The sequence below is a fragment of the Actinia tenebrosa genome, unplaced genomic scaffold (genome assembly GCF_029948245.1).
Source record: "Actinia tenebrosa isolate PJP-AT-01 unplaced genomic scaffold, QUT_ActTen_1.0 PGA_scaffold5__44_contigs__length_20552954, whole genome shotgun sequence".
Lineage (NCBI taxonomy): Eukaryota > Metazoa > Cnidaria > Anthozoa > Actiniaria > Actiniidae > Actinia > Actinia tenebrosa.
The window spans coordinates 12,346,930-12,372,420 of record NW_028292582.1 but is presented as its reverse complement, the minus strand read 5'-3'; the positions used below and the strand labels follow the sequence as shown (position 1 = coordinate 12,372,420).

Sequence of the window (25,491 nt, the reverse complement as noted above, 5' to 3'; positions counted from 1 at the left end):
TATCCGCAAATGTTTGTGTCGTTCCGCAAATTTTACGAAAAGGATAAGTGTGGCAGTGAAAACGATTCGAGTACGCTGCGTGTGGACCGCAAACATTTCGTATCCGCAAAAAAATATTTGCGGATACAAAACATTTCCGGATCTGTTTGGACGGGGCCTAAGCTCTGTTTTTGTTGGCATGTATTCATTAGTCAGGTCTTCTCATGTGCAACCGATTCAACAAAGGAAAAAGGTTACTCTAGGGGAATGACAAGTGTCTGAAATGAGAAAACATTACGCCCAGGCCGGGGAGGTCTATAATGTGTCATAGTAGACAGAAATATATATATTGGAGCGTTCTTCGACTTAAGGTGGATCATAATACTTCGATTAACGTATATAAAACTGTTAAAATTATAAAACTTTTTAAAACAAAAAAACAAAAAAAAACAACACTTTATATGCATAGTGTTATCATCCAAATACCTTTGAGGATCGCCAACTTTCTTTTACCAGCAAAATCATTCGTTTTTCTGGTGGAAATATCGTAATTTTTAGGCGGCGTCTTTTATCGTCAAGATAAAGAAATAAAACTCTTGGATCTTCATACTCAAAAAACAGATTAACCACATGACTCTGGCTTCTCCAATCAGCTGGTTACTTCTGATCCACGTGATCTCTGACATTGTCTGTGGAAGTCTTGGAAGACATGTCGTAATGACTGGCAATTCTTGTTTACTTGTCGTTTGCTGTTGAGGTTTTTGTACCATGACCTTCAAAATGCTGCTTTTATCTCCACTGGACGCAAATATACATAGATAATCATCTTATTGGGCTGATAAAAGGTTATTTGATCGAAGGATAGAATTATACAATACAGTTTTCCACAGCGTTATTCCTTTTTTCGTCTTTCGTCTAGTTTCATGAAATTTTTTTCATGTAATTAAAAATTACCATTGTGGTGTCATAAAAAGCGCGCGCTTTCACAATGCTGTGACGTCATTTGAAGAATATACACAGGAAGCCCAATTCGCGCGCGCTTGTTGAAATATCAGGGAAATTAGTAAGTAGATGTTTTACGAAACCCTTTAACAACTCAGCATTTTTACTACCTGAAGCACTACATCATTGATCAGTACTTAAGGTGGCTGACTACTTTTGACCGTTCGGTTTGAGCCCACGATGTACGCGCGCTCAAAAACTAAATAATCTTCGCGATTTTATTGAAGAACCATACGCATTTTGAACCTCAAGAGGGCAAACCCTCAAACTTTGCACGGGATCAATATATGACACTTATTCGAAAAAACTCCTAAAAATCTAGGTTATATCATTTTTGTAGAACTGATGTTGATTTTTCTAAAAATAAATATTTGTAGGGATTTTTGTTCGACTTTATGAGAGCATATGAGAGCACTGAAAGGAGAAAATATGACAAATCAATGTGTTTCTTTGTCGTTTTGTCAAAAACATCCACGCATTATTGTAGAGTAATACACTAGCCGTCATTCGTGAAATCTTAGAGTCCGCAAAGAACTATTATGTTATGAATCTTAATTTGTTTTCAGATCACTTCCGGTGGCGCAAATTTTGCTCCAAAAACTCGAGCATAGGCATCCATTAAATGCTGCATAAAATCTCGAAAACAAACTTGGGACATCCCATTTTTCTTTTCATATTTGTAATCTACATTAAATTTCAGGTTAAGAAATTTTCGATCTTCTTTTTATTTTTTCCCCAAAGTAGTCAGTCACCTAAATTAATATTTCGTTGAGATATATTTTAGATATCAAAGTTTTATTCGTGAACACATGAGGATATTTATGCTACAATTCTTGCTAAATAGAACGTGGCCATTTGTTATCATTCTGTAAATTGACATAATTCCTGGGGTAAAGTTAAATTCATGGGGGGGGGAGGGAGGGAACCTGTGGAATCCGTTCTATTTAATTTTCACCCCAAAAGCAGCCATGAAGCGATTACGCGCGGAATGTTATCATGACTTTCTGGGTGTGATTCCTAGGTGAGAAGCATTATGAATACCCCCGGGTCGGCAATTGCCTATTTAAGCGAGAAAATCCAAGGTTTCGACCTCATTTGCTCAGGTACTGAGTCAGTGTCAGTACTGCTCACTGTACCAGTCAGTGCTAGACGGATTTTTGACCCCACCCACCTCCCCTTCGGCGACGCTTCTCCATTATAACAGTTCAGTCCGGTAGTTTAATCACAGCCTCGGCAAAACTCGTGTTCCCAAAACTTAACCGCGCGCATGAGGGGAATGGCTGCTTTGGCGGTGAAAATGATATACTATCTACATCTAATTGAAAATAAAATAAATATAAGATATACTTCGTGCATAATATATATATACCCAGGATTTAATATTTCCCAATATATTATTTATACACATACTTAACATTTATACATTTTTATATATTTATACTTATTTGAGACCAAGTTTATGTACCGATCAGTGCAATACTCCCGTTAAAATCTCTCGGTGTGTTTGTCTATAGAGTTCTTGAAACGGTAACATTGAGAGTTTTTACTGAGCGAATGTGCTCAAAAAATTTATGATCGTCTGAGCGAATTGTTAATGTTCAACGAGGCTGCGCAGTGGTGTTCCATCGATGAAGGGGGATCGTAACCGAGTGGGCTTTAAACCGATCCGACGACGAGAACGAGTAGGAGTTTTTAACTTTTCAAAGATTGGCAGGCTATCATTTCGTTGTCGTGGTCGTGTACGATTGTACGATTGATCTCCTCGTCGATCTGAAGGTCCATGATGTCTGTTAGCAGACGGGTGGGCTTATGACCCGGGTTCTACGGCATTGACATTTGACGATCTTCTGAACCGTTTTTGGAAAGCTGAGACGACATGTTTTCTGAATTCTTTGTTCGAAATCCCATATATCCAGGGATTCGTTGCGCTGTTCATATAGGTGAGTATGACGACCACGTACAGTACGAACCCTGGTAACTCGAACAGGGAGGCAAAGAGAAGAACCGTAAAAAATGGCGTCATACAACAAACGAACGAACCAATTAGAACCAAGAACGTACGAAAGGTCTTAATGGCGGATCTTGAAGTCAGGTTACCTTTCATTTGTTTAGCTCTGCGTCGTGTTGTTTGCGTAGTATCGGAAGCCGTAACGAACGTCAATGATACGATTTGTGCTTGGATTTTGCTCGCTTGGCGTGTAGTGATGACCCAGAGCTTAGCGTTCACGAAAACGATTGTTATAATAGGAATCAAATAAACGAGGACAAAACTATACATCACAAAGCTGAACGGAAGTCCCTGTATTTCGCAAAGCTTTCGGGTCTTGGAGGTTTTTAGTCCGTAAAAATTAATAAAAGAAGCGGCAAGCGAGAATGCCCATGCACCAGTGATCATCCTAATAACACGTTGTGTGCTCATGCGTGATGCGTAAAGCAAGGGTGTTGTCACTGCTATGTAACGATCCCACGTGACTGCACACAAATTGAAAATGGACGCGGAAATGAACCAGAAGTTGGCGAGAATCCAAATATCACAGGCGGTCACACCGAAGATCCATCGTCCTGGAAACAATACAAAAATGTAAATAATTTACTGCGATTAAATTTAGGGCTTAAACAACCAACCAACGAATTCAACCAACCAACTAAAACTAACTAAGTAAATAACTAAATAACTAAAATTACCAATTTTCCCCTCGTACGAGTTAAAAGGTGAAGTCCAATTAGCATATTTTAGACCACTGTGTTGATTAGAAAATTAAAGGAAGTTTCCTCATATGTTAAAATAACAGAAATTTAATTTTGACTTAATTTCCTTTTTGAGCAGATTCTAAGTTTAATCTCTTGCTCATTTTCGGCTTTGTTTTAAATCTTCAAGAGGAAACAATACTTTTTACTTAAAGCATATGTTATTATATATATTTTCACGTGTGAAGATATCAATTTTTCGAAATAGAGAAAAATAGATATTTCATTGGTAATTATATAATAAATATTATTTTTAATATCCTTGAAGTTAAGACTTACCATTCATTTCGAAAGTTAGATTATAAGCCAGAGAGATAGGAATAGCAAAGATTCCAACTCCCAGATCCGAGACAGCCAAGCTAGCTACAAAATAATATGCTGCAAAGTGCAGCCGTCTTGTCGTAAAGATGGTAAAACAGATGACCAAGCTTCCTATTATGGACGAAAGCATAAGGAATAGCAGAAGTAGAGAGATGCATATGACTTTTGGTCGCTCGAGTACTTGGAAAATTGTCGAACTGTTAAACGTCCTGCTATTTGCGCTTGACAAGTTGCTTGATGAACTTGAGGGGAAAAAATCTGTCATACTGGGATGCCTTTGGGAAGGTTTTTTGGGCTAAATTCAATAACGATCATCGAGCTGTCTTTGCTCAAAAAAGGAACAAATAAGACTGACCCGAACGCTTGTCTAGCAGTGATTGATGTTGCTAAGCTAAGTGATGAATTTTCAAGTATATATAAATAATTTTAACTAAAGCACCTCCAACACACTTGACATCGTCCAAACCGTTGTTCAAAACAAGTGTAGCTTAATAAGTGATCCTTCAGCTGCACCTGAATTCTCGTTACGATGTGGAGGGTAATCGCTCACCTTGTGTTGACGAGGATATACAAAACAAAATAACAGATAAAAAAACAAGATTAATTATCTGTACATCCAGAGAATTCAAACAAGAGTTTTCGTGTAATTTGCCAACCCACACACGCGGCAATTTTTTTGATTGAAAATCTTCTTTTAATCTGTTAAAATAAATATCTACTTGAGTGAACCAAAATTGATAACCAGAGCAGCTAGCTTTTTTCTTTGAATTTTTGGTCAACATGCTCATAATAAAATCATTTCAATTTTCTGCGTCATGATATGAATTTGCACAAATGATAAAAAATGGAATGAAATTTGAATCAATTGTTTTCAAATATTCAATATTTTCCCCCCCAAATATTCCTTATCTTAGCAAGTAGCTTATTTTCACTGAGTTTTCGCAATAGGATATTAATTTTAGCAGCGTAGCGAGTGGACCAAGGGTATGTTTATTTTTTGTTTGGTGGTTTCCAACTGGATTCTGTTTTTGAACCCAAGGACGTGTGTGTTTCTAAGAGTCATAACTTTAATAGAAAACTGGTTAGCCTCTGGGCTCATCAAAGTCAGGGCATGACTAACTAATTTACAGTTAAAATCCTAAAACAAGCTCTGGCCCGCTGATCGAAGTCAGAGCACGGCTAACTCGCAGATCGATCCCCCGAAACAACCTCTGCGCTGCTCAAAGTTCAGGGGCGGATCCAGGATTTTGTTCAGGGAGGGGTGCTGCGCACCAATTTAACCCAGGGAGGGGTGCATCCTTTAGAATCAAAGGGAAAAAACAGTATTGGTTATCTTTGTTGGGGCACAAAGTCGAACCAGGGAAGGGTGCGCACCCCCTGCACCCTGAACAAAATTGCTACACTATTGTTTATTTATAATTAAAGCTTGAAAAGCTCTTGGACCCACGACTTCATGTACGTGAGAGGCGGCATACTAGCTGTGCCAAGCGGTACAAGTTATTTAATTTCCCCAATTATTTATATAATATGAACGAATTACTGTTATGATAGTTTTAGGTCTTTGTGGGAGATTTCAAGCTTTTGTTCCTCGAGCGTACGAAATTTTATGTGTGAGGGGGCTAAGCTAGGTGATTTTACACATTTTTCGGTGATCTCACTCAAACTCTTCAAAGCTCTTAGAAAACGTGCTGAAATACACACATGCGCAAACGTTTTTCTCTAAGTGTCGCGAACGGAAGAGTACTGAAAAAACTTAGGAGCTCTTGATACGAGAACGTATAAGTGTTCATAGAACATTGAATGTAGTTTGAAGTGTGTCAGTGTGAATGAAAAAAGTTCCTCAATTAGTGTAAAAGCGCTAGAACTACGCTAAATTTGCATGCAGTGATTTCCCCCCGTATTTTACATGACTTTCTGTTAAGACATTAATTAATTACATAATTAATTCAAGCTGTCCATCTTTGTAGAAGAAATGCTGAGAAAATTCTAATTCTTTGTGCATGAAATTTCAGTTTTCGTTTCACCAATTTAGTTAATCCTCGGGACGTTGTGAACTAGGCGGGCAGCTTTCTTCTACAGAAAGTCCTAAAGAAACTCTAGGTTGCACGTACGTAAGTAAGTGAGCATTCGTAACTTATTGAGTGTGGAATGGGAGGGGGGGGGGGGGGGGGGCTATGGTGGTTTGCAGTGGTGCAGTGGGACCAGCCAACTTCCAGTTACAATGGAGGGGGAGGCGTGATCATGAGATCACTGAAAAATGTGTTAAGTTCAACGGGGGCCACCTAAAAATATATGATTTAAAGATGTAAAATTTAAATTTATTAGCACTTTCTCTAAATATTCCATTTTTTTACTTCCAGTTATTTATCTACAACACCATTCTGTTCATAATGATTAAAATACGATGTAGACTGACCCCGGCTATGCGCCTTTTATTCCAATTTTATCATTGATAAATATTACAAACTTTTAAATAATTTATTAAAATACATAACCATCGATGGAACACCTAGTATTTTTTTAAATTAACATTTTATTTTTCTGGAATCAAAGGATATCGCACGCGCCGACTGGCTGTTTGGTTTTCTCTCAAGAATTTAAAAAGTTACATCCTCCCATTGATCCTGACATGGCCAAACAGAAGAATGATAATGAAGTGGAATTTTTGTCAAGGTTGCTAACAAAAGGTCATCTTGAAAGGTAGCTGTGCCTTTGCATCGAAGCGAGACGAACGGTGAGCTTGTAATGATGGGTACCTTTTTAACACCTTGGACAATTATTCACATGTCTCTGTCATTATAAGCTCACCGTTCGTCTAGCTTCTTCGATGCAAAGGCACGGCTACCTTTCAAGATGGCGCAGGGAACTGTGAAGGGCACTATTGAACTTCATGAAACTAATTACAGCATATCAAATTTTAATGGCAACATCCCAAGACTTTGTTGCCGATATTAATTTTTTAGTAAGAATATCCCTGTTTTGGTTTTGTCAATTTTGTTGGCCACCAACTTTCTGAAAATTTTTTGTGGCTCAAAACAGAAAAAAAAATGTAATGTTTTCATCATAAAGATATTTGTTGAGAATCAAATGACTAGAATATTCTATAAAATACTATAATCTCCACATGGCCATGTCTTATTGTCTTATCTGTTTTATCTTTTATCCAGTCGAAATCATCCTTTGCAAGCAACGATTATCACTAATCTCCTACGCCCGCACTATCATTGCGTCACGCAACGCTTATGAGTGAGCGTTGCGTGACGGCACTAATAGCGGCTGCGTAGGAGACTAGCTTTTGTCGCGATAGTGTAATTGTAGCTGTTCTATTTCTTGAAATCACCTTTCATTTCCTTAATTTGTTTCAATTCCTCTTTACTTTTCTTGTTCATGACATGAGGTAGCTGGATCACACAGCCTCTGTCTTCAAATGCGTCGCAGTAGTCTAACATGTACTTCACACATTCTAGGAGTTCGTCGTCCTCGAAGCATGGTTTGTAGTGGCAGGGGCTTTTGGGGTTAAAGCGATCGAAGTCACAACCTCGGGTGGGGGTAATTTTGGCATCGATACTATCACCTTGTTTGATTTGGACGTTTTCTCCGACTTCCATCGCCTGGGCAGTAAAAGGAAAATTATATTAGATAAAAAAATAAACCAACTATAGCGAAAGAAAGGGAGCCAGCAAGCCAGCAAGCCAGCAAGCCAGCAAGCCAGCAAGGAAAAAACTAAGCAATATAGCAAGAAATGAAGGAAGCAAGGAAGCATGAGCAAGGAAGGAAGGAAGCAAGAAAGCAAGGAAGCAAGCGAGCAAAGGAGCAAGGAAGCAAGCGAGCAAAGGAGCAAGGAAGCAAAGAAGAAAGGAAGCAAGCAAGCGAGGGAGCAAAGTAGGATATTTAAGCGGTCCTTCTGCGCAAGCGCACGTGGGCTTATATAAGCTGTTCAATAGCAGCCACTGAAATAGCAACGATGCTCTTATTAATATACTACTAGCCTCTTCTAGGTCTCCACCATCCCCACGAGTCCTGGGAGCATCAGGTATCTTATCTGTTTCAAAATGATAGTCCTTCATGAAAGATTCTTGGTTCTTGCATTTTATTCTTGGTATGCTTCCAGACACATCTTGAACCCATTGCTCGTAATCTTCTAGGGCTTTGGAATACGAGTACTTTCTGTGCGGGTCATCTGTTAGTATAAGGGAAAATATATAACATATGCACGCATATATACAAGGTGCTTACGGTCATTGAGAGGTAGTTAGCACTGAGGATGATCACTGTCAGGGTTTCTTTACGTCCTCAATGGTTCTTTTAGTCCCTCCCTCCTTTAGTATGATAGGTAAAAAGACGAGACCGCCATTTAAAATGATCATGCAAGCTACATAGCTAAACCAACTGAGCAAACGGGTGAAATTCATTTTCATTTATGATTAGCGTGTGATGCTAATACATGCGCTGCATGCCTGACTTTCCCATGGTCATGGGTTGACTGAGTTCGGTTCCTGGAATCGCTATCACATGTGAGTAGAGTTGTTTGTTGGTTCTCTCCTGTGCTTCAAAACTCTTCTTCAGGCTCTTCAAGTTTCCTCCCGCCTCAAAAATCAACATTTAAGTTTCAATTCCGTCATGGAAAGAGGTCCACAGAATGACAAGAGATGTAAGAATGAGATAACATTTCGTAAAAAAGAAAATACGACACGTAAACCATACTTTTTCTAATACTTAGAAAGTATAAATAATAATAATTTACCCTTTATATGTTCTTTCGCTTTGTTTGGGATTGACGTCCGTCCTTGTTCCCTCCAAAAGGGTTTTGACTTCCACCATAAGGCAATGGCTTGCTGTCGTTCAGACCTGGAATAATATGAAAATTTCTTAAGTGAATAAGAAGGAAAATGAAACCGCGTGACAAAGTTTCCATTCCTACGGATTACCTTTTAAACGTCATCACAGTTGAAACACTTTTACATGGTGGTTGAAGTTTCTTTTATATTCACTTGCCGTATTAAATACACCCACCCGCGACAACAGTACAAACAACGTAACTTAACAACAGAAAGATCAATACAAATGACAACATTTATTATAAATATCATCAGTAATTAACCCAAAAAGCGGTATCAACGACGGAAGAATTTACGGTGGCACTGACAAAAAATCTGACATCCTCTCTCGCGATTATGCACACAAAATTGGCCCCTCCGTCGAATTGCACAACAGTGCTGTGGGAGTCGCTGTGCGACTCGGATTTTTTCGTGTGCCTGGTTTTTTAAAGTGACTCCCCTTCCCTCCATTTAAAAAAAATTGAACAAACGAAGACGACGGCAAACTTTAGAGGGACCACTTTAGAGACATAAGATAAAAATTCACCACGCGATCGTGACAGTTTTACTCGTCTCCTACGCTATTCCGTAATATTTCAAGAGGGGGCATATACTTATCGAATTTAGAAAAAAAGAATAATAAAAGGGGAAAACGAGGGGAAGAAAACGTTCAGACATAACTTCAGTAAAAAGCTAAAAAGTAGATAAAAATAAAAACGTCTCTGACCTGGAAACCACCTGATGCCACCACATATTGGGAATATAAACAATGTCTCCTTCTTCAACATTCGCCAGCTGATACCTCACATTCTTAACCCTTGGGAACTTTTCCATGTCTACAGACTGAGGATCGATATCCGAAACACCTAAAACAAGTGAATCATCAGCATAAAGATCGTTAGAATACTCCGGTGAGACGAGAATTACTGATTTGTGTCCATGAATGACACACAAAAGGTTTTCATCAGTGTCGATGTGAATCCTTGAAGAAGTTCCTCCATTACTCATCCAAAAATACGACACAAAGAAGTACGAACTCATCTCTTCACAGCGTAAGGCAAGAGGGAGGATGACATCTTTTCTCATGTCGGGATAAACTTCGTCGACTAAGTATCGGTTGACTTTTTGGTAGGAGTCGAGAAATTCAGAGAGTTTCATTCCAGGAGGAATGTTCTGTTTGTCGTCATTTTTTGTTTCCATGAGAAAGGAGACGTTCCCATATGTTTTATTCAGGTACTCGTCTGTCCATTTTGTATAGGCTGGCCAATGCTTTACAGAACCTAAAGCATTAAATTCCCAAAATAAAACTGTTAAAATACTAAGAATGTAGCAATGTAGAGCTGTGACTCCAGCTTTTTGGATGGATGGATGGATGGATGGATGGATGGATGGATGGATGGATGGATGGATGGATGAATGGATGGATGGATGGATGGATGGATGGATGGATGGATGGATGGATAGATGGGTGGGTGGGTGGGTGGATGGATGGATGGATGGATGGATAAAAAATAAATGGACAATATTACTCAATATAATGAAAAATGATAAAATAACAATAAAAGTAATGGATTTAGGACAATGCAACACAAGAGTTATGAGGCACACACAAAGAGAGAAAAAGAAATGACTTTTTAGCTCATTTTTCAGTGTTGTAAAAAAATTAAAAAAGTCATTTTGCACCTGGAAAACTAAAAAAAGTCCATGTACAGTGTACTTACCTTTCAAAACAACAGGTATATGCTTGACGACATAGTTCATGTAGAAATCTTGAGGAGATATCATGTATTTTAGTTCTTCTACAATCACATCTGGTGGCCGATGTGAACCAAATGGCTTCAAATGACCTCTTCTAAACATTTCGCTTTCATCATCATTCGGCTTATTGCAATGTTTATTGTATTTTTGTGTACATTCAGGCTGTGCTGTTGTATCTTGTTTTTCATCATGAATATCTTCATTATGGATGTCAGCTTGCAATTGCATAGAAGACAGGATAAAACAGACAGATCCAACCATGAGAATATGCAGAATCAGACTTGCAGACTTCATTCCTATGAGGCATAAGTTTAAAACTTCATGAGTCCAATTTTCAAGTCTTTATGCATCACTTAGTTACTCACTTGAGATTATTAATTTTGTAATATAGAGAAAATGATACTGATACTGATACTGAAAATGAAAAATGACAAAAATTATCACCACCCCCCTCCCATAATGACCCCATATGTTGAAGGACAGAAAAACAAAAAAACAATTGTAACTCCTTTGTAGCATCTGTGATATGTCACACGTTAAATGAAAAAAAAATATTACAAAATCATATTCCCCCCCCTTTTTTTGGTTCTGCAAATCATTGCCAGTGCACTTCCCTGCAAGATCCCTGGTTGCTAATAAAAACCAATCAATGGTCCAATTTTATTCGGTGTGCACCCTCCCTGTAAAAGTCCTGGTTATGGCCCTGAATCATAAAAGAGTATCTGCATATAGCTCCTATTTCAAAATCCTAGTGTCAGCTTCAGTATGATCACAACAAATGCTAGATCAAGAGACTCACTCAAAATAAAGGTCCAGACACTCAGTAAAGTAAATAACTTAGGTGATCGAGTCTTGCCATGTCATTAAGACTTCTTTGGATTTTCATCACCATTTCTTTGGTGATTGCTGGTTTTGAATCATTCCAAGAGAATGATATAACAAAAGACATTGTGGGCGTGTTTGATAATATAACAAAATAGACTGATGATAAATCTTTTGTTAAATTCATCCAAGATGGCAGCTGTAAAAACTATAAATTCTACATGTGTGAGTCTACTTGTCATATAGTTGAATTATAGATAAGTTATAGTGCTTGGGAATGAGGATATTCCAGGCGAAAGATTCGGAAAAATTAATTTCCGACCTCACTGGGAACTGAACCCACGACCTTCGGAATTGTAATACCGATGATCTATCAGCTGAGTGGTCCACATATATTCTCATATAGTTGAATGGTGACTTAATCAACTTGCTGGGCACATATATCTACAGCTGGTCTTTTACCATGTAAACACACCCCAATATGAACACCTCAATTGAACAACAGAAACTTAACTTTAGACAGCTGTTATATTAATGTTTATTCATGCAAAGAGCTCCTCTATCAAGTTAATTTTTTAAATCTCTCAATTTGTAAGATAAATTTGATGGTCTTTTTAAGAACTAATAAGATAATGAAATAGAAAAATAAAATATCCACTACAGTCCACCACGAGAAAGGGATTTGTAAGAGGAACCCCCAATTCCATCTGTGGGTGGGTATGAATATTTTCTACTGGAACTACACGATATTATATAAGTTAAGAAGCAAAAAGACAGCCAACATTTTGAGCTATTATGATAAACTTAACAAATGAATGGATAAATTTTTTGTTGCATAAATGTACTAAATTCCAAAATGAATCATACAGATTTGAATAGCTCGGTTAAGCTATTGTTATCTAAATAATTACAAATCAAGAAAAAATTAAACACCTGAAGCTCAGATGCCACACACACATCTGTTAATACAACATCTGGTGTTGTAAACCACTTCATTAAGTACTGATTTTCAAAACTTTATAGTGAAGTTTATAAAGCCTCTAGAAATATCATTAAAAAAAAAGAATTTTCTTTTAAGAAATATTAAAACGTTTTGGAAGTGCTTTTATCTTGCTATAAATAATAAATGCTAGCGTAAGACATGGAAGAAGAACACTTCATCTTGTTAATCTCGGTTTCCCAAGAATCAAGAAAAATAATTATAAAACTTTTAAAGGAAAAATTGCCTAAAAACGATTCAATACTAAGTAAACTTTAAGTTGCCAAGCTTAGCTTTAGACACGCTTTAGAAACTTCCTAACTAAACTGTTGGAAAAGTTCAAGGCTAATAATCAAGATTCACTGTAGTTCAAAATAAGTAAAAATCTTATAATACCTTAGTTAAACGTAAAATGTGTAGAAATCTATCGAGAATCAAAAGAGAAATTAGAAATGTTCGTGTTAAAACATGTTTAAGATAAATTACAACCATGGTTGTCATAGTATGCTGAAACGATTCAAAAATTATTTTAGCAGGATAAATCTTTAATATTGCGATTCAGCAATATGTTCAAAAATCAAAAATGAAGAATTTGGTAACCAAACTTACTTGATTTTTGCCTTTCTTGCCGTTCGAGCTCTGTTAACGACTGCACAGCGAAGAGTTTGGAGTGAGTGCTAGTCGGAAATGTAAATACTAGGAACGATCAAATGTTCTAACGACACGATTCACTTCCGCCTAATTAATATTTCACTTCCGGTTAAAAAACTTTAAGTCTAGTAGGGGAATTAAAAAATATATTTCATTTGGAAAAATCAAGAATTTCTTTTCTTTTCATTAACTTCAGAATCTAATCTAACATTCTTGAGAACTGATATGCTTTTTTCTTGGTGTTTTTAGGGAGGTTTGTATGGGAAAATATCTTACTTTCACCGCCACCCCCTCTCCCACATTTTAAGAGCCAGCGGCATAAAATGTACAGCGGTGTTTACCATTAGGGTATGCTCCATGATGTCATTTTGATATTTTTGGCGGCGATCGGAAATCGACAAGATCTGCAGAAACTCTAACTACTATTTCTGTGCAAAATCATCCTAACATCGTTCGTTATTGCTCTTCACTATGGCAGCTGTTGCAGATCCAAGGCTTCGTCAACTGAAGATCAAAACTGGTGTGCTTAAACGGTAATGCGAGAATTTTGCTTTCAAATTTTCCCATTCTTAATAAAATTTGAGCTATCAGACGCTTTAATAAATCCTAGAGATGCTGGATGTTGTACGAAATTTTAGATAGATTTATTTGTGTTTTAGATTAACAACTTTATATTAGCAATGATTACAGATGAAAATTTCAATCGCTGGGCGCAAATCTGCTAAATGCACTACCATTGAATGCAGCTTGTATCGTCACTTTGTGTTAGTGAGTTCATGTTTATTTTTGGCAATGATACACTGTACTTTCATGGGGTAGTGTGGTGTGTAGTTTAGCTTATAATCATCTATCTATACCTATTCTTATTCGAAATAAAGTTTAATAGTCCCCTTTCGAAAATATTTCGAATGTGAGACTCAATGGAATATAGGATAGAAATTACTTTCTAACAATGGAATTTATGCCATGTTTTTTCCTTTTTTTTTCTGTTCGCTTTGCTTCCAAGATAATTTTAAAAGGGATATATTAATTAATATTAATAATATTAATACTAGAATTAGTATCGAGTATTGAGGCTCAGGGTTAAATTAACCATAAGTTTTCTAGTTAACCCCTAGGCACTTTATGTTGTTATTTAAAAACAGGTATAAGGAGGGAATGATAAATAAAAGAAAGAATATTATGTTTAATATTTATTAATGAATATCTCCTGTAGCTTGTCGAAAGAGAAAACAATGTATGAAAAAGAAGTTGTGGATCAAGGACAGAAAGTGGAGAAGATGAAGGCAGAGGGCAAAGATAGTCATGATGTCAATAAACAAGTACAATTCTTTATTAGCTGTTGTAGGTTGAGGGAAAATCTGTTAAGTTGGAATTGCAATGCATTTTGGGGCCATTTTAGGAAAATATGTTTTCAAGTTTGCATTTATTTAGTCCTCTAAAGAGAAGGGAAAGAGGGGGTGGCATAGCGGTGAGAGTGATAACCTCTCATCAATGTACAGCCGGGCTTGGTGTCATATGTGAGTAGCGGTTGTTTGTTGGTTCTCTCCTGTGCTTTAAGGGTTTTTCTCCTGGTTCTCCAGTTTTCTTCCCTCCTCAAAAATCAACTACTAAATTCCAATTCGATCATGTATCGAGGGTCACAGGTTTGTTAGCCACTAGCTATTATAGTGTTTCCCTTGTAAAAACAAGGACTGTTTATTTTAAAAACATCTCCAAAATGCACTGCAATAATGCCAACTCAACCCAGTTTTTCGTACAGCCTTTGGAATGGCTAAAACCAACTAAAAAAAATTTGACTTAGTATCATTTTTATAATTAAAAGTTTAAGATATGTAAATTTAGGGTTATATAGCTTGACAGTATATTTTTACATTCACATAAGTAATGCTATCATATTAACTATCTTGCTAAGATCTTGTTAAGATCTTATAAGAATCTTGCAAGATCTTAAATAGGATCTTACAAGATCTTGTCCAAGATCATGCCAAGATAATGAATAAACTTGCCAAGTTCATGCATAAACTTGCCAAGATCATGTAAGATCAGGCCTGATCTTACATGATCTTGTCCAAGATCATGCAAGATCAGGCCTGATCTTACATGATCTTGGCAAGTTTATGCATGAACTTGGCAAGTTTATTCATTATCTTGGCATGATCTTTCATGCTTTTGATAAGATCTTACATGATCTTGGCAATATCTTACATGATCTTTCATAGTCCTAGTAAGATCTGTCATGATCATGGCAAGATCTTACAGGAAGTTGGACAAGATCTTATTTAATCATGGCAAGATCTTATTTAATCATGGCAAGATCTTATTTAATCATGGCAAGATCTTATTTAATCATGGCAAGATCTTATTTAATCATGGCAAGATCTTATTTAATCATGGCAAGATCTTATTTAATCATGGCATGATCTTACAGGAAGTTGGACAAGATCTTTTATTGTTATGGCAAGATCTTATTTAATCATGGCAAGATCTTATAAGATCTTGGACAATATCTTTTATGGCCATGGCAAGATCTTACAGGATCTTGAACAAAGTCTTCTTTCATAGCCATGCCTAGATGTTACAGGCTCTTTTCAGGAAATACAGGATATTTTAAAGATCTTTCAGGGTCTTCTGCAGGAGGTTATAACAAGTTCTAATGGCTTGCAAACATGATTTCTGATTTCAGATAATGATGAAACTTGTAAGGCTTTATTGTAATTATGTAAACTTTATTGAAAACATATGTATCAAATCCTGATAAAGTACATGAAAATTTAAAAGCTATCTTAGATTAAACTTAAATTTCATGCAAATCTCTACTGACAATATTCTATGTTCAACAATATTTCATACACATTTCTTAAATGTTTTAAACACAGGAAGAAGAAATGTTTTAAACACTTTGAAGTAATGTGTGAGTCATATTGAGCTAAACAAACAAGAAATGAAAAGTCGAAAATGCAAAATGTGAATCTTGATTAAAGCATGGTTACCACCATTTTGATTCTAATTTTAATTTGCTATTAAAACTATGATCAAATTTATCATAACTGTATAATGACAGATACAGTACAGTTTATAAAGATTTGTTACGACAATGACTATTGAAATAGTTAATAGAAGTGACCTTCTCAATTGATAGTGAAAAATTAACTAGTAACTAACTCTTTCATTTCATAATTGAGGAATTGAGTGGATATAGCACAAAATTGAATAGAACACCCTGAATAATTGTAAGATAGTGTACTCATTTTCCCTGACAATTTCCTGACAATTTACAATTTGTTGCTTCTCTGAACTTTGTCTCTGCCATAATTGGCATGCAGGTGACCTCTAAAACAGAAAAAAAAAGAAAATTAGTTTGTTTTCTGAATGATTAGGTTCTATTTCAGAAAAATATTTTTTAATTTTATTTTTGAGTTACATAAACCTTATTTATATATCAATATTGCAAAGGAAATAATTTCTTAAGAATTACAGTATTGCCTTAGAAAAATTGAAGCGAATGCTTCATTTTCGAATTCTTAGATTGATCTGAGTCAGCCTTTATTTCAAAGCCATGGAAATATTATTAAGGTTACTGGAGACCTTCAGGGATATGTTTCATTTAAGACTCTCTACGCAACACTTTAAATAAAACCCCATAAAACTATATATCGTTTTAAAGGTCATATACTAATGATTCAGAAAATGATATTATTTAAAAAAGAATTTTTAATTTGAAACAATGCTGGAGCCTTAAACACAAATCGGGCACGTTCAATAGAGGTGAACTATTGGACATTGATTTGGTGCATATAGCCAAAAGAGTTTCACCATGTGAATAAGCAAAAGATAAACTACAAGGGTGTGTGCGATTTTTGATATTTTGCTTCTTTAAAAAGTTATCAAATTTTAAAGTTGTAACGTCGAAAAATTTCAATGCCGGTTAATGTTTTACTGCATAAAAGACGAAAAATATCAAAAATCGCTCATACCCTTTTGTATATTATCTTTTGCTTATTAACATAGTGAGGTTCTTTTGGCTATACACGCTAACGCTAATGCCATTAATTCACCTCTACGAAACGTGCCCGATTTGTGTTTAAGGCTCCAGCATTGTTTCAAATTAGAAAATCACAAAACGACCTTTCAAACGATACATAGTATTAGGGGTCTTGTTGAACGTGTTGCGTAGAGAGAGTTCAAGACAAACATACCCCTGAAGGTCTCCAGTAACCTTAACTAAAGTACACTTATATTGCGCTGATACAAATTTACATTTTTATCTGCTCAAGTATGTTAAGGCTAGGTTTTTTTATCAAATCACAAAATAGCTTATATTTTCTAATAACTCGTTAAATCTCAAACCAGTGAAAATAAAGTTTGGCCATCAAGTACTGATTAATTAGGGTTTTTGAAATTTAGCGCGGCATTCTCCAAGAGAAATTCAGATCCAACACGTATTTTGAAGAAAAAAATCTAAGTGGCATCTCGAAGAGAAGATCACTATACGATCCAACACTTTAAAAGAATTCTAAGTTAGCGCGGCATTCTCGAAGAGAAGATCATTATACGATCCAACACTTTTGAAAGTTAGCGCGGCATATCGAAGGGACGATCACACTATACGGTCCAACACTTTTGAAAGAATAAGCGCGGCATTCTCGAAGAGAAGATCATTATACGATCCAACACTTTTGAAAGAATTCTAAGTTAGTACGGCATTCTCGAAGAGAAGATCAGGTCGATCCAACACCTTTGAAAGAATTCTAAGTTAGCGCAGCATTCTCGAAGAGAAGATCACCGTACGATTGAGCACTTTTGAAAGAATTCCAAGCTTTTGAATTTAGCGCGGCGTTCTCGAAGAGAAGATCACCGTACGATTGAACACTTTTGAAAGAATTCCAAGCTTTTGAATTTAGCGCGGCATTCTCGAAGAGAAGATCACCGTACGATTGAACACTTTTGAAAGAATTCCAAGCTTTTGAATTTAGCGCGGCATTCTCGAAGAGAAGATCACCGTACGATTGAGCACTTTTGAAAGAATTCCAAGCTTTTGAATTTAGCGCGGCATTCTCGAAGAGAAGATCACCGTACGATTGAACACTTTTGAAAGAATTCCAAGCTTTTGAATTTAGCGCGGCATTCTCGAAGAGAAGATCACCGTACGATTGAGCACTTTTGAAAGAATTCCAAGCTTTTGAATTTAGCGCGGCATTCTCGAAGAGAAGATCACCGTACGATTGAGCACTTTTGAAAGAATTCCAAGCTTTTGAATTTAGCGCGGCATTCTCGAAGAGAAGATCACCGTACGATTGAGCACTTTTGAAAGAATTCCAAGCTTTTGAATTTAGCGCGGCATTCTCGAAGAGAAGATCACCGTACGATTGAACACTTTTGAAAGAATTCCAAGTTAGCGCGGCATTCTCGAAGAGAAGATCACTATGCGATCCAACACTTTTGTAAGAACTCTAAGTTAGCACGGCATTCTCGAAGAGAAGATCAGATCCAACACCTTTGAAAGAACTCTAAGTTTAATAGCGTGGCATATCGAAGGGACGATCACACTATACGGTCCAACATTTTTGAAAGAATAAGCGCGGCGTTCTCGAAGGGAAGATCAAAGTCTAAATTTCAAAGTTGGTGCGTTATTCTCATAGAGATCAATATATCGCTTTTTTAAATCGTAAAAGTTGTATCAACTATATTTTGGAATAATGGGAAGACAAAACTTACCTTTGTTCGTTTATAACTGTTCTTGAAGTCATGGTAGCGAGATAGTTTTCCGTTTTTTCCCCGTTAACCTTCTTTGACGCTTGAAACTATTTGAAATACAACAAGCACGTGAGGACTCTTAATCTTTGAAAAATACACGTGACTCTGTAGACCAATGAAATTTTTCTTGTTATTTGATATTTGACACACGAGAAATTGTACAAAATGTTTCCTGCGATTGGGATGCGCGGGAAATGCCTAACACTGACCAACGATTACATAAATAGTGGAGAATCGAGAGTAAAGTTCGTGATTTTTTATTATTCGAAAATATGAAAGGCAGAGGAAGGAACAGTTTGAATTGCCCTATTTCACTATAACGTCACATCAAAACAATCTATTGTTTGAACGCCCGGGGGGGGGGGGGGGTACTCCCCTATTTTCGCTATACGGGTACGTGCCGCCAAACAGGGTATGGAACAGGGTATATGAAATCGCGCTCGCTCTGGGACAGGGTATACGAAATCACGCTCTCTCCTCTCTGGAACAGGGTATCGATTTTCGCGCTACCAGAAAAGGTTATGGTTTTCAGCGATCTTGCTCTGGAACAGGGTATGAATTTCAGCGATTTTACTCTGGAACTGAGGGTCAGGGTTCAGAGGGCTCAGCGGCACATCCGTACCCTAAACTGGCAAGAGTACCCCCCCCCCCCCCACCCCTGGGTTTAAACGCAAAGGATCATGGTCGTCGGACGGGGTCAAATCAATGCAAATTCACCGAAAATTGTTCTAAAACCCGTATCAATCCACGAAGACAAGTAGAATAACCAGCAAATGCTCAGAATATTTTTAGTGCATATTAACACATATTATATCTGAAAACCAGGCTATTTTATATTAAACTATTTCGCTAGGAGCAAATTTTGTTGAATTTTCTATTGAATTTGGTGATTCTATCCCCCACATAAACAAGCAGTGACGTCATAGTGAAATAGGGCAATTAATTAAACAGTTACTTAGGCAAAAAAGCATGAACTTGCATATTTCTGATAAAGAACTGAGCTGTTCAAGTGATGTCTTGAGCAGCTCAAGTGATTCAGACGAAGATGTTTGTGATGGCCATAAAAAGAAAGAATTGATCAGTTCAACCTACCCCGACAAAAAAATCATGATGTCTTTGAAGAAAAAGAACCCAGCAGTCAAAGGGATTCCGAAAAAGATGTTAGGGATATCGACAAAGGCAACCAACCAAGCAGTTCAAGCAATTCCGACGAACATGACAACAAACCGAGCAGTTCAAGCAGTTCTGACGAGTATGTTTGGGATACTGCTTCACTTCACCGAAACAATATTTGCAATCATTTTGCCTTCCAATGTTGTGAATCAGATACTGAATCAGGGACTTCTACAGGCTCCAGTCCAAGTGATGAAGTCAGTTCTGATGACGAAAGATCTTGCAAAGATAATTACAAGATTTGGAAAGATCTTGATAAGATCATACTAAGATCTTGACAAAGATCTTATTAAGATCTTGTTAAGATCATGTTAAGATCATGGCATGATCTTGGCAAGATTTTATAAGTTTATAATTTTAAAAACTCTGTTAAGAAATACAAGATCTTATCAGGATCTTGACAAGATCTTTAAAATATCTTGAAAAGATCTTGTAAAGATCTTGACAAGAATTTGATAAGATCTTTTAAACTATTGTACAAGATCTTGCAAAGATAATGACAAGATCTTGGAAAGATCTTGATAAGATCATACTAAGATCTTGACAAAGATCTTATTAAGATCTTGTTAAGATCATCACATGATCTTGGCAAGATTTTATGAGTTTATGATTTTAAAACCTCTGTTAAGAAATACCAAGAACTTATCAGGATCTTGACAAGATCTTAACAAGATCGTGCCAAGATCTTGAATACCTAAGATCTTGAATAACTTAATACAAGATCTTGCCAGATCTTCCATGATCTTGCAAGATCTTCCATGATCTTATCAAGATGCTCAACCTGGGTTCACATGAGTTGTTGATAACAGCTACAGTAAGATATTTGTCAGATATAATCAGATCTTGGCTTTAGTTAATGCTTTGTTTTCATAAGTTAGAGTACATACATGATTGCATTGCTAACTTATTTTGTAATTTGGTTTGATCTAGTATGTCTGCACTGTAACATTGAAGAAATAATCTTTTTCTAGTATAATATAAAGTGAGAATTGTTTCTTGATGTGTGTGTTAATGGTTTTATTAATTATAAATTTATTGTGTCTTGTTTGAATACAGGACTTTTGTCCATTTAACAAATTGACATCAGTTTTTCTATGTTTCTGTCCTCTTATTGATGAAAAATTGTGTCATTACATTGTCAAAGTAGTGTGGCGTAGCCGAGTTAGCTTAATTGTCTGTTCTCTCACTGATGATAAAAAATAGCCAATCATCAGCATGCGAGAAATTTGTATGTTATTGTAAAAATTTTTTGCATATTAATATTTTGTCAAATTTATATATCTTTATTATTCTTAAAATATAATACTGTATATTTGTTGTTGTTTTTGTTTTCTTTTCACAGATTGAGGTCCTTGAAGAATCAAAAATCATGATTCCAGACTGTAAAAGAAGAATCAAAACAGCATATGAAGATTTAAAGAATTTAGTTGTAAGTGTTAGCCCTTCCTACTGCATGAATCTATTTGCAAAAGTTTGTATTTTTATATTTACAGTGCAGATAAAAGTACTAGTACAGTAAATATATCTGTGGGTGCATGTATAAGCCAAATTGGTCACTAGGCACAGCTGAATGAACTATTTGGCTCATGGCTCTTCTTCTTAATTAACAGATAACATATGGTTTTGCAGCTACTGTATGCTTTAAAACAGAAACAAAAAATATATGCATTGTATGTTTGGATAGAAAATGTCATTACCCAAACGTTATAGATCAACTTGGCTATTAAAAAGGAAATTTCACTAGCAATTAAAGAAAAAAAAATCGCTCACTGGTATTTTACTACTGACAAGTTTGAAAGCATTGAAAATAGACCACTAATAGCTGAACAAATCAAACACACTAGTCTATTCGTAGTTTTAGTTTGTTTAAATACTTTAGTGTAGATAGCATGCACATTTTAATTGGCCAAGAACTGCTGTGGGCTGTGGCTCCTGTTTCTCAATCTTAACATTACCTTCGTGCTTTAATTCATCACCTCTTGCAATATTGCTGTATTGCTAACCATAGCATGGGAAAAACTGAATTTGATTTATTAACTTTAGATTATTTCTAATAGGGTGGAAATATGCTTCTGTTATTATATTTAATTCATTTTTGTTGGTATTTTAGAGTGAATCAGAAAAAGATCTGGATGGGTCAGAAGAACTCAAGCAAGCTAAAGCAATTCTTGGAGAAACTGTGCTTGAAAACTAAACTGCTTGCACTATGCATTGAATTAACTTTATAAGGGAGTGTGTAGAACAAAAATATTGTGTGAAATAAGACACCATTGCACTGCAAATAGCATGTTTGTTAAGGAAAGCCAAAAATATTTTAACTCAAAGAATAACATCTATATGTAATACGTAATAGTTTTGTTTATGTCATAGTTTTCCTTATTTATTAAATCACTTTAAATCAGTAAAGTTATGGTACTTTTATTTGGGTTGGTGTGTGAGGTGGTCCGACATGGTCAATCATAGGATTTGAGTGCCATGATAGGTGGCTCACAACTCTGTTCAAGATCATTTTGTTATTGTTAAGGGAAATGCAGTTTTTCGTTGAGGTAGAGAGAGGGGAGGATGAAACAGCTTGGGTAACATGGTGGCGTAGTGGTTTACCTCTCATTGCTGAGGTTTGGGTTCCAACCCCCGGCTCAGACTGGATCATTACTGATGTTTTGTTCCTTCTCTTGTTACAAGGGATTTTCTCCAGTTTCTCTGGTTTTCCTCCCTCAGTAAAAATCGACATGTAAGTGCTGTATATTGTAAATACAGAATGTAGTGGTAGTGTGTGTGGAGGGAACCTCATGGAAGATCCCCATATGGGGAGTGATGGTTTCAAGAAGTAATGACTATTTTTTTAATACATTGTTATATTTGCTGTGTGTAAAAAAAAAACCCCAAAAGGACCCAAAACAAAACACGACTATCTTGGAGCGTGCATTGGAGTGCCTAATGTGCGGGTATGTTGTTGGTGCTAATTTACTACCTAATCTTTGTTAGTACCGCTATTTGGGGGGAGGTTTTAAATTTCTGAAATTCTCGATCTCTCTTCCATTATTGATTATGTTCCTGAAATAACTCCCAAACAAGGTTCCTGTGTATGGTTTATAAGGTAATGTATTGGGTTATGATGAATATATGACAATAAGATGTTTCATTATAAAATAATTGGGATAGTACGCGCGCTACGATTGGTGAAAACCATGTTTGATGAGGCTATCAAAACACGCTCGCGTCATGCCTGATAAATTGGACTTCACAAAATACCAAAACTTAATTTAGTGTCCATGCTTGAAACTTAAGGCTAATTCTTTCATATTGTGTTTGTTAATACAGTATCTTGGTCTGACAAAAGTATAGTGCGCGCAAACGATATAACCGTGAAACTTTTATTAATACTAAATAGTATGAATTTCATGCAAATTCCAGGCCCGTAGCTAGGGGGGGGGGGTGCAGGGGGTGCGTTCGCACCCCCCCACGCGAGCTAAAGGTCCGCTTTTTAAGCAAGTGAGATTTTGGCTGGTATGATATTTTCACGTAAAACTAAGTAAAAAAAATCAATTTTACTTTAATAATTTATCTATACCTATGCGTCCTATGGGACTTTTAAAAAATAAAGTATATGGTTGGTCCACTTTTTGTAAATTAGCACCCCCCCAACAAAAATCCTAGCTACGGGCCTGAATTCCATTGTTTTCTATTGTTTAATTAGCACTACTTTGTACTATTTAGTAATTAGTGTTTCACGGAATAATTGTTTGCACTCTATACTCTCGAACTTTTTTGTATACTTGGAGAAAACAAACATTTATTTTCTCACTCAAACTCTTCAAAATTCTTAGAAAACGTGCTGAAATGCACGCATGCGCAAACGTTTTTCTCTAGTGTCGGCATTCTACAGGATTTTAGCTATGCGAGAATGGGTCACCGTATAAAAGGTAAGTTAGCGCACTAAATAACGATAAAAATCCGCTTTTCTTTTAGGAAATATATTCTTAGTAGATATCTAAAGTAGATTTTTGCTCTTAACTTGCCAAGAAGAGAAAATATATGATATTTTTTGCGCTACAATGTAAAGACCTACGAAGTGTTTAGTCTTGTTGTTTTGCCGACTTCATGACCTCAAAACATACCATATTTTTCCTCTTCCTGGCAAATAAATAGCAAACATCTACTTAAGGTATCTATTAAAAACATATTTCTTGCAAGAAAAATGCATTTTTCAAGAATGAAGCTTAAAAATACCTGGTTTTTTTTCGACAAGAAGTCATCGTTTGTCGAGAAAACGAAACTTGCTTCATTCGTAGCTTGTACCACAGGCAACCCAGTAAGAAAATTATTATTTTATTATTTTTGCTTTCCTTATCAAACACTTTTAGGCCTAGGGCAAACGTCGAACTTTCCATGCACCGAACTCATTAAAAACAATGGATATCAGGTGATAATGAGGCGACATTCTTTGATGTAATTAAGTTCGGTGCATGGAAAGTTCGACGTTTGCCCTAGGCCTTACATAGATTGTGCTGACTGTGTATTAAATGCTGCTTTTTGGCTTAGGATCTATTTCTTTTAAGATTCTGGATATTTTGACCACAAAAGAAAAAGGAAATTGTTTTCTTTCGCTAATTTATAACTGAGAAACTGATTTTTTTTAAAATTTCAGTCCATGGTTATGAAAAGCTGTGCTTACAACTATGTAAGGGGGCAAGAACATCATACAAGCACTGTTGCGGCTGGTTAGGGTAGGTGACTAGTTGAACCAAATCTTGATTTTCTTTGTCTTTAAATGATTAATTTTTACAACTGTACGTTTTATGCCAGTTTACAGCTAGATAGTTTCATGTATCATGCCCAGGGACCCCGGAGCCTGCGGGGCTATAATAGCCCCTCTCCCAATGATTTTGCCGCCATTTTTGGTTTATTCGCTTATGATCTTTGATTGCGGGTTTTTCTTTCGATTCGGGTTATATTCGGAAGCTATTTTTGAAGTCATCAAGAAACGAAAGAAATTTGAAAATGAACTGGACAATATTAAGGTTTCCTTGCCCTGCTTAACGTTCCCTAAAACAGCCCCATGATGCAACGCGTTCTGCAAGTCGGAAAGGAAATAAAGAGATAAGGGCAAATGAACATGCAAAATTTTTTATAATTTTATTTTGGTGATTGTAATTTTATTCTGTACATCCAATCCAATCTATTTCAGACTACCAAAGGCCGTAACATAAAATATGATACCATAACTGAATATGATACAAGTAACTAAAAATACAATTAAATGACTGGCCCGGGGGGGTACTCCCCTATATTTGCTATACGGGTATGTGCCGCCCTATAGGGTATGGTTTTTCGTCTTTTGGGTCTGGGGTAGGGTATCATTTTTTGACATTTTGGATGGGATAGAGTATCATTCTAATTTGGGATAGGGTTAACGATTTGGTCATTTTTGTCTGGCGAACAGGCTACGCTTTTTGTCGGCACAAAAATAATAAAAACGTTAGT

General features: G+C 36.3%; 3 protein-coding genes across 4 annotated transcripts; 1 reads left to right on the top strand and 2 right to left on the bottom strand.

Annotated features, from left to right (window-relative positions):
- Window positions 1-2,336: 2,336 nt before the first annotated feature.
- Window positions 2,337-4,369, bottom strand: LOC116307166 (5-hydroxytryptamine receptor 1B-like). The gene is made up of 2 exons (XM_031717317.2): window positions 4,009-4,369; window positions 2,337-3,543 (listed from the first exon to the last, which is right to left on the bottom strand). Exons 1-2 carry the CDS (start codon window positions 4,313-4,315, stop codon window positions 2,789-2,791), a joined length of 1,062 nt encoding a protein of 353 aa, XP_031573177.2. The 5' UTR covers window positions 4,316-4,369; the 3' UTR covers window positions 2,337-2,788.
- Window positions 4,370-6,457: 2,088 nt separating this feature from the next.
- LOC116307162 (uncharacterized) lies at window positions 6,458-13,134 on the bottom strand. Of its 2 annotated transcripts, XM_089038326.1 has the most exons (7): window positions 13,036-13,123; window positions 12,823-12,850; window positions 10,589-10,921; window positions 9,595-10,147; window positions 8,795-8,898; window positions 8,040-8,230; window positions 6,458-7,661 (listed from the first exon to the last, which is right to left on the bottom strand). In XM_089038326.1, the coding sequence occupies exons 3-7, from the start codon at window positions 10,917-10,919 to the stop codon at window positions 7,374-7,376; spliced, it is 1,467 nt and encodes a 488-aa protein (XP_088894452.1). In that variant the 5' UTR covers window positions 10,920-10,921; window positions 12,823-12,850; window positions 13,036-13,123; the 3' UTR covers window positions 6,458-7,373. The 2 variants fall into 2 exon arrangements, with proteins under 2 accessions (XP_088894452.1, XP_088894451.1); XM_089038325.1 differs by lacking the exon at window positions 12,823-12,850 and having other exon boundaries at window positions 13,036-13,134.
- Window positions 13,135-13,444: 310 nt separating this feature from the next.
- LOC148906566 (tubulin-specific chaperone A-like) lies at window positions 13,445-22,413 on the top strand. Its single transcript, XM_089038170.1, has 4 exons — window positions 13,445-13,610; window positions 14,294-14,399; window positions 21,350-21,436; window positions 22,118-22,413. The coding sequence occupies exons 1-4, from the start codon at window positions 13,549-13,551 to the stop codon at window positions 22,199-22,201; spliced, it is 339 nt and encodes a 112-aa protein (XP_088894296.1). The 5' UTR covers window positions 13,445-13,548; the 3' UTR covers window positions 22,202-22,413.
- Window positions 22,414-25,491: the final 3,078 nt, after the last annotated feature.